The sequence below is a fragment of the Choloepus didactylus genome, chromosome 21 (assembly GCF_015220235.1).
Source record: "Choloepus didactylus isolate mChoDid1 chromosome 21, mChoDid1.pri, whole genome shotgun sequence".
Classification (NCBI taxonomy): domain Eukaryota; kingdom Metazoa; phylum Chordata; class Mammalia; order Pilosa; family Megalonychidae; genus Choloepus; species Choloepus didactylus.
In genome coordinates, this window is record NC_051327.1 from 21,483,287 (window position 1) to 21,503,549 (window position 20,263).

Genomic DNA, 20,263 nt, shown 5'->3' on the forward strand with positions numbered 1-20,263 from the left:
TCTAATGAGGGGGCAGTAAATGCTAGAAATAAATAAGCATCTATAAAATACGTGGTGTGTTAGACGGTGATAAGTGTTCAGGAGAAACTTAAAACAATGAAGAGTTTAGAAAATGTTGGTAGGGCGTGTGTGAATTTTATATAGAGTAGCAGGGAGGGCTCACCAAGACAGTGTTATTTTAGATCAAGGTCTGAAGTTGAGACCAGGCCATGCGGATATCTGCAGGAAAACATTCCAGGCAGAGAAGCAGCAATTGCAAGGGCCCAGTGGTGGCCATGTGCTTGGCATATTTGAGGGACTGCAGGATGGCCATATGGCTGGAGTAAGCAAGAGAGAGCATAGGAGAGGAGGGGTAAGTGGGAGAGAGGGTGCAGGTGTGTTCTAGTTTGCTAATGCTGCCGGAATGCAAAACACCAGAAATGGATTGGCTTTTATAAAAGGGGGTTTATTTGGTTACCCAGTTACAGTCTTAGGGCCATAAAGTGTCCAAGGTAACACATCAGCAATCGGATACCTTCACTGGAGAATGGCCAATGGCATCCAGAAAACCTCTGTTAGCTGGGAAGGCACGTGGCTGGTGTCTGCTCCAAGTTCTGGTTTCATAATGGCTTTCTTCCAGATTTTCCTCTCTAGGCTTCAGCTTCTCTCCAAAATGTCACTCTTAGTTGCTTTTGGGGCGCTTGTCCTCTCTTAGCTTCTCTGGAGCAAAAGTCTGCTTTCAAAGGCTGTCTCCAAAATGTCTCTGTAAGCTGAAGCTCCTCTCTCAGTTCCAGTGTGTTCTTCCAAGTGTCTCTCTTGGCTGTAGCAAGCTTGCTCCTTCTGTCTGAGCTTATATGGTGCTCCAGTAATTTAATTCAGACCCACCCTGAATGGGTGTGGCAACACCTCCATGGAAATTATCCAAAAAAAAAGGTCTGGTCCACAGTTGATTGAATCACATCTCCATGGAAACACCCAAAGGATTCCAAAATCTAATCAACACTAATATGTCTGCCCACACAAGATTGCATCAAAGTTAATGGTGTTTTGGGGGACATAATACATCAAACTGGCACCAGGTGGAACAGAATCTTTCAGCCGTTGTGGTGTCTTTTTTACTCAGAATAAGATGGGGAGCACTGCAGGATTTCAAACAGAGGAGTGACATAAAGTGACGTATTTTAACAGAATCATTCTAGCTGCTGTGTTGAGAACAGACTTAAGGGGGGCAGGGAGAGAAGCAGGGAGACCAGTTGCAAAAATACAGGCAAGAGAGCTGTGGCGGCGTGGGCATAGTGTGGAGGTGTGAGATGTGGTTCGTTTCTGAATATATATTGAAGGTAAAGTTAACCTTATTTGCAGATGGAGTTCCTTGGTAAGCTCTCATCTTTGTCAAAGGATAGCAAGGAAATAGCCTTTGTGTTAATGAGCTTTTGGTTAAGAAAGAAATATTTTCAACTGTAGACTCTAAATAACATTGAAAAGCCATTGGCTTTTTCTCTTTATTATTGTTAGAGCACTGGGGCTGTTGGAACAATGTTTTAACATGATGTTGAATTTTGGTAGATTCCTTATTCTATGAAACTTACAAAATGCTTTTCTAAAAATATTTTTTTGGTTTTAGGAACCTTGTGAGGACAATTCTCATATCAACAAAATCAGGTATGTGTTAAATATTTTTTTGGTTATCCAAAGAGAAAATTATCTGAAAGAAATCAGGATTAAGAATATACTAGTTTTGGGTTTTTTAAAAAAATGTAGTTAGGGTAGTTTATGAAAATTAAAAACTTTGTTCTCAGCAATTAATTACTGCTCTGAGATTGCTTTTCTTCTCATTTTTTTCTTTGATCCTCTGGTCGTCCATTCAGTGTGGATTCCATAAGCCCCACTTAATTCAGAGTACAGATTTCCAGTTTCTGCTAGGGTTACAACATTGAATTTTGGCTACAATTACGAAATGCTAGTTTGAAATGTGTAATGGGTCTGGATCATTAGGAAATTTAAGTAAATATTACTGAGCTCAGCTAATTAACTGCTGCCTATTAATTATCCTTAGGATTCCTACTTTAAAAAATTGGTAGTAATTTCTAACTGGAATATTAATTACTGGTAATATACTTGAAATTAGCTTAATGATCCCTTGCTGTCTTTTTTTACACTGTTGATTTGCTTAGCAGATATATTTTTCATAGAGAATGAAAAATTTCATTTTAGCTCATCCATTCTAAATTATCACAGTTGAGGAGAATCCAAATTAATAAGGTTTGGCAGGTTAAGTAAAACAGAGTAAACATGATTCTCTCATGTTTTAATATTGATTTGTTAAATGTTTGTATTTCACTTTTAGATCAAGGGAAGTAGCCTTTGAAGCACAAACTTCACGTTACTTAAATGAATTTGAAGAGATTGCCATCTTAGGAAAAGGTGGATATGGAAGAGTATACAAGGTTGTTTTTCACATACTCATTTTGACCTTCTGCTCTGTAAATAAGTGTCTTTTGAGAAATTGTTTTCATTATTATTATTGAAAGTGCTCAAAGGGAAATTCCTAGAAATCACATATATTTTTCATTTAGATTTGTTGTTTATAGGGAAGTGGGCAGGTTTTATTTTTTCCTCACCACATTGGTTGTACAGGTGGATTCTGGAAACTTTTGAGTTTTTGTTCCGTAGTTCATTTTTATTAAAAATGTGTTATTGAAAAATGTTGAGCTACTGGGTTTTGGACTTTATATAGCCCTTTTGCTAAGCCTGGCATTCTTCACCTCCAGAGCTTGTAGGCAGTGGGCTTTCTGTGTAGTTATGAACAGCTCCTGGTCTAGCTGACTCAGGCTGACTTCCTGAACCTAGTAGAGAGGACACATGCTATTTATCTTGATTTTATCTGTTTTGCTAGTTTGAATTATCTAAGCTTAGGTTAAAATAATTTTCTTTATTCAGTTGGAATTTAATGGCACACTATATGCATTTATTTATTTCCTCTACTTTTTAGGTCAGGAATAAATTAGATGGCCAGTATTATGCAATTAAAAAAATCCTGATCAAGGGCGCAACTAAAACAGATTGCATGAAGGTATGATTTTTAAAAAATTATTTATTTTGAATAATTGAGCATTTAAGTACTTTTAAAAGAATTATGTACATGTGTATATTTGCCAGTTAACTAAGAACCAGTTTCCAGTAAAATATAGTAATCATCAAAACTAAATTAATAAAAAGACTAAATTTATATTTGATTTATTTTTTTATAGGCACTTCAGACTGACCACATTTCTGGGTCATTGCTAGGGAAATTAAGTTTTAAAATAAATTACTGATACACAAATAAACTTGTTATGGAGAAAAAAAAAATCAAGCCCAAATTCCGATCCCAGACTTATCCCTGATGTGCTGTGCAGTCCTGGGCAAATTACCTTGTTCTCTGAGCCACTCTGTCTCCTGCCCTTGAAATAGTGGTGACTTCAGTGGTTTTACTTACCTTGGAGGACTGGCGTAGGAATCAAATGAGAGAATGACTATAAATGGGCTAATGAAAAGTATATAAAGAGCTATATAAACATAAGTTATTTAGTTGCTATAATAATTGCTATTTGTGTCTCACAAAAATATTCCAGTTTTCTTAACATGGTTTTGAGTCCTCTTAAAGAGGGGGTTTTATTATTTTTTTGCTCTGGAACAAATAGTATTTGGTACCAGGAACATTTAGCAAGTTGTCAGTAAAAGCCAGGTCTCAGCACCTTTCTTTCCCAGGTGCTCCGGGAAGTGAAGGTGCTGGCAGGACTTCAGCACCCCAACATTGTGGGCTACCACACTGCCTGGATAGAACATGTTCACGCCGCCCAACCCTTAGGTGAGCAGTTTCTGATGACACGGGTCAGGCCATAGCCATCCTGCTGCCTGTTTTTGTACATTCCACAAGCTGAGAATAGTCTTTATGTTTTTAAATGGTTTAAAAAAATAGTTAAAAGAAGAATAATATTTTGTGAAAATTTTATGAAATTTAATTTCAGTAAACTTATATCAATAAATAAAGTTTATTGGAACACAGTTCTGCTCATTCACTTATGTGTTGTCAACGGCAGAATGGAGTAGTTGAAGCTGAATCCCATAGGGCCTGCTAAGTCTAAAATATTTACTGTCAGGTCCTCTACAGAGGAAGTTGGCTCCCCCCTACCCCCTGTTTCTGTAGTTCCTAAAATACGCCAATCATTTGAATAAACTTGTATTGTATTTGCCAGGTCATGACATTTTTAGATTTGTGCTCTCATTTGGTATTTATGTGTCTTAGTGCTGCCTTTGATTCTGTAAATCGGAAAATTGAGCTATTTGAAGATTTTTGTTGTTTTTGTTCAGCAGACAGAGTCTCTATTCAGCTGCCATCTCTGGAAGTAATCTCCGACCAGGAAGAAGACAGGCACGTGGCCACCGTGCACCTTCCCTCTTAGACGTGATCTGCTGTTGCTCATGTTGGGTTGGGTGGCCTTTGCCTTGTCCTACTAGGGGCTCGGGAGGCGTGCTCTAGACGTTCTTTTTGCTTATTTTCATTACAAAATGGTCAACTCTTTCTTGCTCACAGAGATTTCCTCCCAGTATTTTAAGTCAATTTTGCTGACAGACAGATTTAGTGCCATTTTTTTCAGGAGCTTACCAGTGAGATTCATTATAGGCTCAAAGGAAGAGTTGTTACTTTTGATCTTTTCTACATTGATTTTTTTTTTTCTTTCCATTTTGGTGGCATGTAAAACTTGCCATTTTATCCATTTTGAAGTGTACAGTGCCGCAGTGTTAATGTTTTACAGTGTTGTGCTACCATAACCTTCTTCCATTACTAAAACTTTTTGATCATTCCAAATAGAACTCTTTATCCTTTAATCAATAATTCCCCATCCCCTGTCGCCTCCTTCTCCCCTGGTAACCTCTAATCTTCTTTCTGTTTCTATGAATTTTTTTATTCTAAATATTTCCTGTAAGTGGAATCATACAATATTTGTCCTTTTGTGTCTGGCTTATTTCATTTTGCATAATGTTTCTAAGGTTCATCCATGTTGTAGCATTTACATTGATTTTTTTCTTTATTTTTTCTCCAGAGATCAATCTAGTGTGAAGAATGATGACAGTAGCAGTTCATCCATTATCTTTGCTGACTTCACTTCAAAAAAAGAAAAATCCTTTGGCGAATCTGGCATGGAATATCAAAATAACAGATTGGTAAACTACACCACCGATTTAGTCACAAGAGATGCCAGTGAATTTGAATCATCCTTCGAGCTTCAAGAAAATGGCTTGGTTGATTTGTCTACAAGATCCATTGCTGAACGTCAGCTGCCACTTAGGCATAATTCAGGCCTACAAGAGGAGTTCTCATCCACTGAGGAGTCTTCGGAAGAAAACTTAAACTTGTTTGGGCAGACAGAGGTAGATTACTTTCCCAGAACCTACCAATTTGATGTTCACCCATATTAATCATATCGAGGACCAGGATTACATTTGGCCTTCCCTCTTCCTCTGCTGATTTCCCACCATGTTCTCTCCCTTGCTCTGCTCCAGTTCTTCTGCCCTCGTGTTCAGTCTCTTGTCCTCATCATGTTGCCTCTTGCCATGTGGACTTCATGTTTTCTCTTCCCTCGTTCACTTAGCCAACTCCTACAAATACTTTTCTGACCTTGGCTGGGCCATTTCCTCCTTAGATAGTCTCATATATTTACCCTGGAGTTGGAAGCATCAATCACACTCTATTTCTGTTGTATAATGCTCTAAAAATATATTTATGCACAAAGATTTTCTACATTTTAGATTATGACTTTAGGAGAGAGTCCCAGCAGGATTACCATATCCGTTTTCAGGATTCTCTTTGGAGGGTTGTACTAGTACACTGGTGAGATTCCCACCATACTCTCATCTTAATAACTCCTAGTATTAAGAAAAACCTTAGAAATTAACAGGGTATACATATAATCTGTCATGTTAGGGTTATGAAACTGTATGTACTATTTATATATACCTGACAGTTCTCGTCAAGGAATATGTGTCTCTGTGCATTTTTTTTTTTTTTTTTTTTTTTTTAATGTGACACGAAACTTTGAACAGGTTCACTTGATATAAAGAAGTTGATTTTGGGGGACTTTTAATCAGAATCATTTCATTTCTCTTTATAACATTTGGAAAATTCTCTTGGATACCTAAATAAATAGTCTATAGTGAGCTTAAGTTCTGCTTCCTTTTTGCCTGAACAAGTTGTTAGTTGTGTACAGTGTGAAGCTAGCCAAAGTGTGTGTACTCTAGAGTGCACGTACAGGAGTAGACTACCATACTAAAGGATGCTCGGCTGTTCTTTGATGCTTGATCTAAGCTTTAAAAACTGATTATATAGAGAGCAGATTGGTTTGGCCCTGCCTCTGTCCAGCCTGGCCCCTGCCTGCTTCCCTTGTGACTCACTGTGTTTAACTGTTGCTTGACTTTTCGGTCTCCTTCCCTGGACTTTGGGCTTCTTGGGCAGCCCTGTGTCTTTCTTGCCTGTCCTCAGCATCCACCCAGTGCTCTTCCTAGAGCAGGCACGTATTTGTTGACCTATGAATAAGGTGAGCCAGTTGTGAAAAGATGGGAGCCAGTGGTGTGTCCTCCCGTAGGTGCAGTACCACCTGATGCTGCACATCCAGATGCAGCTATGTGAGCTCTCCCTGTGGGACTGGATAACCGAGAGGAACAAACGGGGCCGAGAGCTTGTGGATGAATCATCTTGTAAGTACCATATGGATCTATAAACATTGTGTTGGGGAATAAAGACAGCGTCAGCTCTTCTTATCTAATGCAGGAATTGTCTCCAGGTGCTTTAGATTGAAAAAAAAATTACTTAAAACAACAAAGTGATTGCTCTTATTTTAATATTTTCAAAAACAGGTATTTGAAAGTTAATGTAATTTTCTCTATGATAGATACATAGCTATTGATATTGAGGCAGCAATATACTGGACATTTAGGGTAATGATTTTTGAGTAGGAGTTTTTTTTTTATTTTTTAAGGGAAAAACTTAATATTTGTTTTACTTTTTTTTTTTTTTAACTTTAAAATGTGATACTGTTATATACAGAAGTTCCTTATGGAAGGGCAGATGGTGAAAAATTTGTCTCCCTCAAGATCCAGAACCCACCCCTCTCATGTTATATATATTTCCTTCTAGAAATATTCTGTTTGGGAAGCTGATATCTAAAACATATTCTATTATTATTATTCTGGTTCTCAGCTTAGGCTGCACATTAGAATCACCCAGGGGGACTTTTAAAAAGCTAATGTCAAAAAAGAGTAACTTGATAGGAGGGAAACCTGATGCCATGGCCTCATCAGGCCACCAAGGCTAACTCCAGCGGCCATGGGTCACACTGACGGTTTGCGCCCTGGGTGTGAAGTGGTGAAAACAGCACTCGACCTCTGTGGTCTTCTCCCCCCAAATAACATGACCCCAGTCTGATCATGAGAAAAATATCAGACAAATCCCAGTTGAGGGGTCATCCTACCACACTGCTGACTGGTAGTCCTTGAAACTGTCAAGTCATCACAGACAGGGAGCATGTGAGAAACTGTCAGAGCCAAGAGGAGCCCAGGGAGATGCGATGACGAACTGTCCTATGGTGTCCTGGGTGGGATCCTGGACAGAGGAAGAACACTGGGTAAAAAGTAAGAAAATCTGAATAAAATATGGACTTCAGTTAATAATTTACCAACACTGGTGCATTAATTGTAACAAATGGGCTACACTAATGTAAGATGTTAGTAATAGGGGAAAGTGGGTATGGGGATATGGGAACTCTGTATTATCATCTTACTTTTTCTGTAAATCTAAAACTGTTCTAAAAATGAAGTCTATTTAAAAAAAAAAGGATTTTTTCTGGGGTCACCCCAGGTATTTTTATGTAATTGGTCTGGGACAGGCTTGGGTCTTTTTGAAAGTTTTCTTGTTGATTCTGATCTGTAGCCCAAGTTGAAAATCACTGTATTAGATCATTAAGATAGGAGGTGAGAGTGACTTGATTTTAAGTAAATATTCAACTAAATTGTGAGCATTAATCATTTTCTATTCATTCCAAATGGCCCTTTTTTTGTTCTAAAATGTAGGTTAGTCAACATACTCAGAACCTTAACCTGGCTTCCACTGGAAGGACAGAACATAGAGTGCCCCCCAACGGCTCCCTGACACCCCCGGGGCTGCTTCTCTGGTTTTCCGTGTCATTAGGACACGCAGGCACCTTGTGCAGTTCAGTCGTGGCGAACACCTCCTTGTCCTTTTCCGGGTCCTGTAAAATTTTATCCTTTGTCTGCTGCTTGGGGTTGTCGTGCAATGTGCAGATGTCTTTGTGAAATGGAAAATGGTGCGTTAAATGCCTGTTTGCAATTGTTGCTCTTTAGACTTACATTTTGGAAAATAAGTAATGAGTCCCCTCCTGAAGTATGGGATGAGAACTCTAAACTATCTGGTATGAGAAACTGATCAAATTAACAAAGCTAGATACATGCATGACACTGTTAACATGATGTCTGGTTTTCTTTCTAAAGTATCTTAAAATTAAAAATGTTTTACTGTTGTATATTCAGCACTGTTTCTAGCTTTACGTCAATTGTATTTTTACATTTTCTTACTCTCAACGGTCCTGTGAGTGACAGCCCTGGGTCTGAATCCTGGCTTGAGTCCGCACCAGCTGTGAGGTTAGGGGCACATCAGGTAGCTGCTCTCAGTCTGTTTCCTCCTCTGTAAAATGTGGGTTATACCTATTTTGTAGGGTTGTGGTGAGGATTAAAGCAATAAATGCAAAAGACATAGGTCAGTACCAGGCATAGAGAAGGCACTGAGTGACTGCTGACTATTCCCATTGGAGCAGGTCAGTTTGTGACTGCTGAATCCTCGGCCATTGCCCACCATTTGGATGTAGTGGGTGGGTTAAAGTGAGAACCATATGTTTTAGAGACAGACTGTATGTTTTAGGCAATTACTTAAGAGTTTTGAAAGTCAAAAAGCCACACTTGCATTCCTATTCAGGTGGGAGGTGCAGACTTCACTGTGAGGGGGAGTCATAGAAGGAGTGTGCAGGTGGAATCATTGTTTTCACACAGACACATGCACGCACACACACCACAAAAGTGCTTGCACACACACAGTTTTCTGTCATCTCAAGTACTGGCCTAAGGACCTGAGATCTGTGAGTTATGTACTGGGTAGGTAAGAGGATACAGTTTGTTCTCTGTATGGAATAGGTTTGAGCTTACAACCAAGTAGGCTTATTTGAGGAGGAGAAGGGAGCAGGAAGTATGTATTGCCCTCATGCTTAAACGTGAACATGACTGAATGGGGAAGAGCTAGTAAGTTCTTACCATGAGAGAGTCTAAACTCACTTGAAGGGAAAACATGGGGACTTTTTTCTTTATCGTTTCTTATTTGTGTGTTTTAGTCCTACCAAAACTTTTCCACCCTTTCACTTCACTTAAGTCATCATATTAATAGATGAATTAACTTTTTTTTTTTTTTGCCATCTACTTCATTTGTCAGTCATTTTTTGGAAAATGAGGTATTCCAAGTAAATCTTCTGGATAATGGAAGCTCAACCTTAAGCTAGCATAATTTACCTTTTTTCTTATTCCGTTACTCTATTTGTAACAGAAATTCCTTTTCTTGAGGATCCTGCCTTCTGCTTTCCCTGCTTTCTGTTTTCCTGTTTCTTGCCATTCTTCCTGCCGGTTTTCTGTCTTTAACCCACTGTGGACCAGGAAAGCAGATGATTAGTTTGAAATCCCGGACATCAAGGGTTGAAGAGGATTTCAACATCATCTATTCTAGTCACCTGCTGCCTGAAAACTGTTTATAAAGTAATGATAAAGGGACTGAGTGGCATTAGAGGCCCTCTCTTTCTGTCTGTAAACTGCTTAGTTCTAGTCTGACAGCAGCTTTGCTAGCTCAGGAGCCATTCCTTCTTATTTTCAGGTTTGAGACTATTGTGGATGGTTGGCTTTGCTGAAAATCTGAATGTTGCCTGTCAGACGTTAATGTATTTAGAACTGTGTTAACATTTAGATATTAATGTATTTCAGAAGAAAAAATAGAGACATAAAGCAAAATTCTTTTTACTTCAAGGTCCTTATGTCATGGCCAGTGTTGCAACAAAAATTTTCCAGGAATTGTTGGCAGGTGTGCTTTACATCCACAGTATGGGTGTCGTACACAGAGACCTGAAGGTAAGTGGGGGCAGACTGAGTCCTTGAAAGCGGGGGCCCTGATCAGAGATGGCAGTGTTGGTCCATTGAATTAACTGAGACTACACCCCTGAGCTCATTCACTTGGGAGGTTGTCATTCCCTCTGTATAAATCACAATAGTTCCCTGGGTCCAGAACATGAAAATCTTAGACTGAATTTAAGAGCAGGAATCTGGGTATTTGAAAATTCCCTGCAGAGTGTTGGTACTCTGAGAACTGATTGTCACAGCATTACAGGTAAAATCTATTTCTATAATTTTCTGTCTTAAAGGAAACCTAACATAGGAAATTAAAGACTAAAAAAAGAAATAGGAACAAATCTTTTAAAAGCTGTGATGGTTTTTTCCTGTTGTTTTTTAAAATCTGATGAATATTCTGATTTTCTCTACAAAAGACAGTCAAGAAAGAGGAAATATATTTACTTCTTCGGTTGAAGAGTTTTAAATTAATTTGCTTATTTTTCAGTTGCAAACTAAATAATGGAAAATGCATTTACAAGAAAATTTAGGAATGAAAGAAAGTTAACATACAAATCACTTTATTTTTTGCAAAAGTTTTAAAAATCAGTAGTTTGCACCTTGGGGATGTACAAGGTGATGTACAGAGTCATTGTTCTCTGGGCACTGACATTATGAAATTCTGTGGCACCGTGAAACTCTGAGGTTATTTCAAGAGGTAAGCTGTGTCATAGTAGCCATACACAGAACTCCGTATCTTCACCGGGAGAAGTTGTTTCAATTGCTGTTTGTATTTCTCGCCATAAAGATTTCTGATATTTCTTTTACAGATATCCTCTAGGGATAAAGGTTTTTGAGACAACTTTATGAGAGTTTCCCTTAGGCGGTAGAATTCTGGGAGCATGATTCCCGCAGGGAGAATTCCCTGGTTATTGGTCAGTCTCAAAGGGTAGGAGTGACACAGTAGCCTGGCAAGAAGGGCCGAGTCTCTTATATTGGAACTACGCTGAAGGTACATGTAAATGGGCGATTCCCCGTTTCTTGTTAAAACATTCACGTTTGCTTCAAATTCAAGCAGGAGATTGATGATTGCCTCTCTGCCTCCAAAACACGCCTCATGGATAGCTGCTTGGCCTTCGTGGTCCTGGGCATTGACTTTGGCCCCGTGAATGAGCAGCAGACGGATGCAGCTCACACCTGCTGCCAGCAGCCTGCCCGCTTTGCCTGAGGCGGTGCACACTGCCAGCTTAAGGGCCGTGCTCCCCGTGGAAGAGATGGCGCAGTTAACACTCGCTCCACAGGCAATTAGCGTCTCCACCATCTCTTTGTTCAGTGTGTCTGCGGCCATGTGAAGGGGTGTCATGCTGGACTCGTTGATAGCATCGACTTGGGCACCATTTTGGGCCAAGATGGAGAGAACCGGATGGGTCCCGTAGGTTATGGCCAGGTGGAGCGGCGAATGTTTGTTGCTGTTGTCCACTTGTGCGTTAACCCGAGCTCCGTGTTCACACAGAATGCGGAGACACATCACAGCGTTGTTCTGGTTGTCGGTCAGGATCCTTTGGATCCTGTTCCCTGGTTTTGTCCACATGGTAGAAGTGACTGGCCAGTGCAGGAGCATCAGGTGAAGGGTGGTGAAGCCTCTCGTGTCCCTGGAAGAGGTATTGAGCACAAGTCACTAAGGTCACAATCGGAACGTGCTATGTGAAGAATTAATGCTTATGAAGGCAACGTTTATTTAAAGTGTTCCCTTTGAGTCCTTCAAAGAAGAGGTTCAGAATCTGCATTGCTCTGTAATTTCTCAGGCTCTGACAAGGGCAGCCTGCATCCCAGCAGGTGGGAGTGGGGGGCAGCTTCCTCTGGTTGCCTGTTTCAGCTCTGATGCTCCTGCCAGGGCTGCAGGCCCCCAAAGGCTGTGTCATAGTTGTTTCTGCATCCCCCGTTCCTCGCATAGTGCTGGGCTGAGTTGGTAGGCATTCAGTAGAATTGTGTGGACTTGGATGTGATCTGATATTACCACATAAGGGAGCCATAAATGGCTAGAACTCCCGTTTACTCACTCATACTGCTCTGCCTCTGCTCCCCTACCTACCTTTTCCCTCTTGTGCAGGGGCAGTAGAATAGCTGGAAAGGGTCAAATCTAGAGATAGTCGTTTTGAAGTTAGTGAAGCCAGTTAATCTTAATTCCTTACCCCAACATGCATAGAGTTTGCAACTTGGCCCTCATCTGCCCCATTACTGAAAGATCTCAGGATTGCCTCCCAAATTCCTTTATTTTGGCAGAGAAGAGGGAAGGTTTATTATGAAAGATCTGACTGCACCACTGACCTTAGAAAAATGGTTTTCATCTCACATGTATGTGTTTAGTGTAAGGCACTGTGTGAGGGACAGTGTGAGGTCGCCCCAGCCTTTGGAGCTTGCAGTCTAGGATGGGAACGTATTTAAACAACTCAGTAAACAGCATTCTAGAGAGGCATAGCAGCTTCACCCGGGACAGCTTATGGTTGGAGGGATAGAATGGGTGCTCTGGGCTGGGGAGATGAGGCGGGTCTGGGGCAGTGGCTGTGGGAAGACTGAGGACCTGCAGAGCTTCAGTGGGGAGGGAGGTGGAGAGCAGGGCAGATCTGGTGAGGGTCTTTTAATGTTGGGGCACAAGAAGTTCTATTATTCTATACCATGTAACTCTTTCATTCATCCAAATGGCATTTTTTGGGCACTGACTATGTGCTAGGCATTGGTGTAGGTGGTGGAGATACAGTGGTGAGAAGGATAAACTCAGGTCCCTTTGATGTCCCTTTGATGGAGCTTACCTTCTACTGGAGGGTAAAAAACAAGAAAGTTAGTTGTCTATTTCTATATCCGTACTTATTATTCCTAACCAAGGTTAGACCCCTGAGGGCAGTGGCCATGGCTTCATACATTCCCACTGCACCTGGTACATTGTTGAGTACATGGTACCCGTTGGTCTTTAAGTTGGTTGACTCATTTGTGTTCTTGCTATTTTTCCAATTACTTATTCAGAGTTTCACATCTAGTCTTCACTTACTAAGTAAATTGCTTCATTGAAAAATGTGATGATTTGTAGTCAATAATTTGTGAAGAATGAATGAGTCCAGGCATAACTGGAAAAAGTAACATTCAGATTCTGTACATCCTCATTTAGAAATGATGGCCCATTTGTTAACGTACCTTACTTCTGGGTCAGCACCATTTTCTAGCAAAGCAAGCAAGCTCTGGGCTTTGCAGTATTTGGCAGCCAGATGGATGGGGATGACAGACTGTGTCTGCTTCAGGGGAAAGAAACAACAGGAGATGTTACAAGTAGCCCTAGGTTCATGTCAAAGGTAACAACTGTACTTGGGGTCTAATTGGTTTTATTTTTTTTTCTGTTTTGCGGACTGAAATTTTCCTTTTCTTTTGCCTAAGTGACCAAAACCCGGTGAATTCCAAATTATAAAATCTGTATTCGACAGAAATGCAGATTGACTGAAGCAACAGAAATAACTTACTCCAAGCTTTCAAAGTTGATTCTAGTGAAGTGCTCAGTGTAAAATTCCCTTTTACATTTCTTAATTAAGTCACCTTATTCTTAAATTAACCCACATGATGATTGACAAGAATGTGTTGGGCTTTTTAAGTCTTTACCAAAGTCCTATTATCAGCTGTAAAGCCTGCATTTTCAGGGTTTTCAATGATAATGCAGCATATGTTCTGTCTCTGATTAGTAGAGCTGTTTATGCCAGTTTTAAAAATATTCATATAAGTAGCAGCTTTATAGCATGACTGCAAGATAAGGGGAGAGGGTGGGACTAAGGAGAGGGTGACTTCCTTTTTGAAAAAAAAATAATTATAAAAGTAATGATCATTGCATAAACATTTAGAAAAAAAATATATTAGAAAGGGTGATTTCATCACACAGACCCACCACTGGTGTATTTGAGAGGGTGACTATCAGCGTTCCCCGGTCAGACAGGTTCTAGTCTTTTCTTGCACCCGTCGGTGTGTGATGACTGGACGGGGGGGAAGGCTGCTCTGGGGCTCGGGTGCAGCTGGTGCACCTTAGAGCCTCGTGTGTTGTGGGGACAGGGAGGGGCTTAGTCAGCTCCTGGGGTTAGCTGGCATTCCTTCCTTCCAGCCTGGCTTTGTCCAGAACGTGACTGAGCGGAGAGGAGGGTACCTGGTTCATGAGCAGCCGGTAGCTGGTGGAGCTGGCCAGGACGGTGATGGGCTGGTTGACGGGGTGAGCTCTCAGCAGCACCTTGATGGCTGGGCAGTCTTCACGCATGATGGCTTCGTAGAGCCTGGCATGGAGCGCCGCAGTGTTGGCTTTGCCCGCCAGCACAGCGCTGCTCCCTCCTCGCTTGGTTATGTTGCCCATGAGACACCAAAGAGCGGGGGATCGAGAGCTCGGGGGAAACCGGCCTCGTGGGATTGGTGGGTTTGGCTGTTTGTGATGATGCCTTCAGTTCAATTCTAGAACTGTTTTAGAATTGTTACTTCAAAGCCATAGCCAAGAGCACAATTCATTTTTATGCAGGAACCAACGGTTTTCAAACTTTTTGGATTCTGATCATTCTTTAGTGGTTGCCTCATCCCATTATGCCAAATGTGAAATCAAATCCAAACCATCATCTTATACATAAGATGATTTCTGTTTTTTCTTCCATTTTGGCTATAGTTCAAAGAACTATGAAAGTAAAATGGGGGGGGATTTACATATTAAAATAAAATACGTACATTTAAAGTGAGAAAACACATTTTTAAATCTAAGTACATTTTCGTTTTTAGTGGAATCTGTTCTCCCTACCACCTCCCCAAGCCAACCCCAAATATACAGGTGTAGTATTTCACTGGCCTAGTAGTTGAGTTGGGGGTTGTTTTGAGCCTGTGATGGTAACTAGAGCCCGCTGTACACTTTCACAGTGTGACCTAGTCATTCCCAACATCAGCTAACATCTTAGAGCCATTGAAAAATACCAAAGCCTGGGTTTGAGGGCCCTCACATCAGGACTTTAAAAACATTTTATTACAAAATTTTCAGACAGGTAAAAGCAAAAATAATTTAATGAACCCTTATATTTCCATGATCCAAATTGATTGTTAACATTCTAATATTTGCTTCAAGTTTTTGCTTAAATATCAGAGGAAATCCCAGACATTGTGCATCTCCAAGATTGAAGGCATTTCTTATATAACCATTATCACAGCTAACAAAATTAGCTATCATTCCTTCAGATCATCTAATATCAGGTCCATATTTAGGTTTCCTCCAAGTCCTGGAAGCCCTTTTATTCCATTGGTTTATGCAAATCAGGATTCAAAGAGGGGCCATGTCATATTGTCTCTTAAACTTCCTATTCTAGATAATCCAGTAGGCCCTGTCCTTTTTTTTATTTTATGCCTTTGGCTTGTTGATGAGAATGGTAGTTTTGAGAAGCTTTTTCTTGGATGATTCTGATGTACAGTGAGATTTGATAAGAACTTGAGAATAAAGTTCTCAATTAGTGGTTCTCAAACTTGGAATAACCTGGGGACTTTTAAATAACATTGGTGCCTGGGTCCATCCCCAAAAGTGATTCATTTTGTCTGGGGAATGGCTTACACACTGAGATTTTTTGAAGCTTCCCCAGTGTCTCTAATGTGTACTGCGTTTGAGAACCATTGCTCTAATTTTTTATTTTTGATGGGGCAACATGCTCCTGAATTGAAAACTCTTTGTCATTCATACATTTTTACTTTAAGAAAAGCAAAGAACTGATTTGTTGTATTTGTTTACAGCCCAGAAATATTTTTCTTCATGGCCCTGATCAGCAAGTAAAAATAGGAGACTTTGGTCTGGCTTGCACCGACATCATACGGAAAAACACAGACTGGACCAATGGAAATGGGAGGAGTAAGGGTTTTCTTTCTTTCTTTCTTTTTTTTTCTTTTGCATTAAAAAAACATGTTAGTATTTAAAGGAATCCTAAAGATTAAGCAAAGGTAAGATAAAGACAAAAAGCATCCTTCGTTCCCTTAGGAATGGCAGTGCCCTACTCATAGTAAATGTTCTTTAATGGTGACAATGTCAAGAATGCCTTGTTTAATATTTGGCTTTTCAAATGATAGGAATACCAACGCACACTTCCAGAGTGGGTACCTGTCTATATGCTTCCCCCGAACAGTTGGAAGGATCTGAGTACGATGCCAAGGTAGTATTCGTTGCATTTTACCCTTTTATTGGATTTATTCTATAGTTATAAATAACAAGTATAATAAATGCAGAAGTTCCAGAGTAGAGGTGTTTCTGGAGATTACTGCATATTGTAGGTTATTTACTGCATTAAACTGTCCCAATAGGAAGTCTTTTCAGCTGAATCTGTCTGCTTAGCATTTTAGGCTGCTTTTCTATTTCTAAATCTTTGTGGAGGTCACAAATTACTATTGAAATACACTTTCCTTTTAAGATGTCATCTTTGACCACAGGATGCTAGAATTCAGAGAAGCCTGTTTTCAGTCATTCATTCTTCTGTTTTCAAACTTAGTTAAATAAATGCTACGGGGAAGCTTGACATTTCTGACTGGAGTGCTTTGAAACAGTCACACAAACCATTGTTCCTTGAGAATGTTAAAGTAAATCCTTTTTCAGAGTAACATCGTAGTAAGTTTTTTGCTTTTGATCAATCATTCAGATTTTTAGTCATTAGGAAAGAGCTGCCAGATAAAACCATGGCTGCCCCCAAATGCTATCTGGTAAAGAATTTCCTAGAAAGACTCTTGAGGAAAAGCAACACAGATACGCAACAAGTGTGTTACAAGAGAAGCTTCGTTAGGAGGAGAGGCAGAAGTGAGGCTGGCACTGGCATGTTTGCACTCGGCGCTTTCCTCGGTCCGGGCCAGGCCTGGATTCTCCAGGGATACAGAGGCGTGCGATGGTGACTGCCTTGGGTGGTGGGCGTTCTCCCTGCCCTTCACCTGGCAATCTTTCTGCCTGTGGATGGCCCTTTTTGGTATTAAAGAAAACAGAGTTGTAAACCAATCTGCCACTTCTCCAGGGCAGCAGACCTGGCAGACAAGACACTGCCTCTGCGTGTGACGAGCCAGGCCAGCCTGCCTTGCCCCCGTAGTTGTAAGTGAATATAAATCTTCATCCTTACAAATCCTCTCTTCCTTGACAGGATGGTACATTGAAATGGAAATGTTATTCTGACTTTATCTTTCATTACTGAATTACTTTTTATTTTTCTTTTTCCAGTCAGATATGTATAGCTTGGGTGTAATTCTGCTAGAGCTCTTTCAGCCATTTGGAACAGAAATGGAGCGAGCAGAAATTTTAACAGGTTTAAGAACTGGTCAGATCCCTGAATCCCTCAGTAAAAGGTGCCCAGTGCAAGCCAAGTATATCCAGCACTTAACGAGAAAAAATTCATCCCAGAGACCATCTGCCGTTCAGCTGCTGCAAAGCGAACTTTTCCAAAATTCCGGAAATGTATGTAAATTTCTTTTAATGCTGGGGAAAACATGAAGCTTAGAGAAAGAATTTGTTTAAAGTATGAATCTATGTCATGAAGAAAGGTTGAACTTAAAATAAGGGTGATGGAAACAAAATATTTAAACTCAATCTCCAAGTTCCCTAAAAGTGTATCAAGTACTAAATTTAATACAGTCTCACACTTGTGTTCAAGGTGAGAATAAGCAGGTCAACTCACTTCCAACTATCTACTCTAAAAATTAAAATATAGGCATCAGTTTCTAGTTTCACCTTGCCCAGTCAGGGAAAAGGTTTTATTTTTCTTTTCCAACTATGGTATATAACTTTTATACATTGTTATTTATTGTTTTCTACTAGTAAAATGGGACACATATCAAAGAGTAAAAGACAGCAGTAATTCTACGGAAATTGAAAATGTTTGTTAAAACATTAAAAACACTGACCAGCAATTATAAATGTATGGGGAAATGGAAAAATATAGTAAAACTACTATTTGTTCAGTCTACTACAATTTAAAATATTAGAAACACTGAGAATTAGTGTTATTTGTAAAAAACGTAAGAGAGGTTTGATGTGTTTCCCACACCCTCTCCTCGTGTCAGCCTTCCATCATCACATTCCTTTCTGTGTGTGGAGCAGTAGCTTCTGTCATTTTCTTTGCACTGTGAATGTTATGAAATATCGTCGAGGGTTCCTTTTTTTTTGAACCATAATAGTCAATTTTATTCAAATATGCATTCCAAAAAACAAAAAAAACAGTGAAACCCACGTAACGAATATAACCAAGCTCACCTATGCCATATTTACAAAGATGCGAAAGAATTATATATAAACAAATGAAAAATTATAAAAGGCTTTTAAATATCTTTTAAATATCTGCTCTTTCCACTCAGGTTCTTCCCTGGATATGACCATTCTCTTCTCTTTCTCCAAAATCTGACATCCATTGCTGGGCCCTAAAATCATTATTCTGATTCTAGCCTAGTCTTCCCCCACTCTGTCTCCGTCTCTCCCCCATCTTCTTTCAAAAAAGTCAGTCTCCCTCAGCCTCCAATTTGTAGCGTCACACCCATCCACCTGCTTAGAAAATTAGGAACATCACCAAGGGTCCTTTTAACGGGAAATTTTTTCCTGGCATCACTTCTTCTGGGACATCAACCATTTTCTTCACCTGTGCCCACAAGCCGCCTTCCCGAAGTCCCTCTGGCTGCGTATCTGGAGTCTCAGAAGGCAGCTGTGTCTTCATTCTCACGGTTTACATTTGTGTTGTATCTCGCAGCGTTATTGCTTTTGGTTTCTTTGCTGCACTTTCATCTTTATTGGCTAATTCCCTCTTTCAGTTATCATTAAGAAGAAATGTCACATGGGTTTATCACTGGGAGACAAGGCAACACAGCCATACACATTGTGTGCAGGTGAAGTCAATGACCAATAACTGACCGACTCTGGACCAAGTTAGGTTCTCAGTCACTGGTCATGCTGTACATCAGTTATTTACGTAGTCATCTGTGGACAAAGAGCTTAATGCAGTTGTCGTTAATATGTGATGAACCGATCTGTTGGCTGGCTGGTGTTATATAATTAACCGCGATAACTGAAATTCATGCATATCGGAAACTTGCTAAGTAAGACTGCCTGTATGTTTACAGTAAGGGAAGTAGCCATTTTAATGGAGCTCAAAATGTTCTTTCGTTACAGGTTAATCTTACCCTTCAGATGAAGGTAATAGAGCAAGAAAAAGAAATTGAAGAACTAAAGAAGCAGCTAAGCCTCCTTTCTCAGGACAAAGGGGTTAAGGATGACATAAAAGGTGGGGGCATAGCTGTCTAGCCTTAATTTGGCTCTGTGAATAATATGTAGGTGGACCTAAAAAAAAGTCTGTCTTTAAGCTAGTCAACTGGATTGTACAGTTTCAAACTTTTTTAGGGTATAGATGTTATAATCCTTTAATTGTATTCAATTAGCCTGTACAGACATTAAAATTAAGTTATAACATTACACAACAACTGCTTTATCCTGAGGTAATTCTTGTATGACCTAGCATCTTGAGCTCTTTCCCGCCTCCTATCCCACAAGCTCCTATTGCTGATTCCCTATTGTAAGATTTCCTGTCCACCCAGGCACTGAAACAAAAAACCTCAATTCTTCTGTCTCCTTTAAACACTGGGCCTGTTGACCAAGTCCTCCTTGAAGAGGTTCTCCCACAGAATCCGAAATCTGTTCCCCACCCCTCGACTGTCCAAGCTCAGGCCTGTACCTGACTAGCTGTACTGCTGCCAGACTTGACAGCTGCCAGCCTTCCTAGTGCAGATGGCCTTTCCCACTGCTGCCAAAATGAATCCCTGGTCAGAAACTTCTACTGGCTCTGCCCTGCCTGAGATAACATTTCAAGCTCTTAGCACAGAGTACAGGAGCCACACAATTTCTGTTCTCTCCATCCTCAACCTGGCATTATCCAAAGCTTTTGTTTCAGAGCTCTGTACCTCTTGCCCCTCAAATGGCTTATTCTCAAAGCAGCTCAGTCATCTTTCCTGCCTCTGCCCCCTGCATGTCTCCCTGGTGCTTCCTCATTATAGCCCTCAACTCCCCCACCAAGTCTCTAAACTCTCTACATCCTTC

General features: G+C 40.2%; 2 protein-coding genes across 5 annotated transcripts in view; one reads left to right on the forward strand and one right to left on the reverse strand.

The window, feature by feature from the left end:
* EIF2AK1 (eukaryotic translation initiation factor 2 alpha kinase 1) overlaps positions 1-19,650 on the forward strand; it is a 29,033-nt gene extending 9,383 nt beyond the window's left edge. For 2 of the 4 annotated variants that reach the window (XM_037813535.1, XM_037813537.1), the window contains exons 4-15: positions 1,604-1,641; positions 2,327-2,426; positions 2,972-3,052; positions 3,730-3,829; positions 4,333-4,393; positions 5,067-5,394; positions 6,606-6,717; positions 10,097-10,197; positions 15,952-16,066; positions 16,282-16,364; positions 17,408-17,641; positions 19,343-19,650. In XM_037813535.1, the coding sequence (XP_037669463.1) occupies positions 1,604-1,641; positions 2,327-2,426; positions 2,972-3,052; positions 3,730-3,829; positions 4,333-4,393; positions 5,067-5,394; positions 6,606-6,717; positions 10,097-10,197; positions 15,952-16,066; positions 16,282-16,364; positions 17,408-17,641; positions 19,343-19,474 (1,485 nt within the window). In that variant the 3' untranslated portion in view covers positions 19,475-19,650. The remainder of the gene's footprint in view (positions 1-1,603; positions 1,642-2,326; positions 2,427-2,971; positions 3,053-3,729; positions 3,830-4,332; positions 4,394-5,066; positions 5,395-6,605; positions 6,718-10,096; positions 10,198-15,951; positions 16,067-16,281; positions 16,365-17,407; positions 17,642-19,342) is intronic. The other 2 variants (XM_037813536.1, XM_037813538.1) reach the window with 1 other exon arrangement.
* ANKRD61 (ankyrin repeat domain 61) lies at positions 10,837-14,551 on the reverse strand. Its single transcript, XM_037815109.1, has 3 exons — positions 14,351-14,551; positions 13,363-13,460; positions 10,837-11,825 (listed from the first exon to the last, which is right to left on the reverse strand). The coding sequence occupies exons 1-3, from the start codon at positions 14,549-14,551 to the stop codon at positions 10,880-10,882; spliced, it is 1,245 nt and encodes a 414-aa protein (XP_037671037.1). The 3' UTR covers positions 10,837-10,879.
* Positions 19,651-20,263: the final 613 nt, after the last annotated feature.

Coding starts and splice junctions, on each gene's coding strand:
- ANKRD61 (XM_037815109.1), bottom strand. CDS start 14,551: ATGGGCAACATAACCAAGCGAGGAGGGAGCAGCGCTGTGCTGGCGGGC. Junction 13,461..14,350: donor ACCGGCTGCTCATGAACCAG/GTACCCTCCTCT, acceptor TTTCCCCTGAAG/CAGACACAGTCTGTCATCCC. Junction 11,826..13,362: donor GGTGCTGACCCAGAAGTAAG/GTACGTTAACAA, acceptor TACCTCTTCCAG/GGACACGAGAGGCTTCACCA.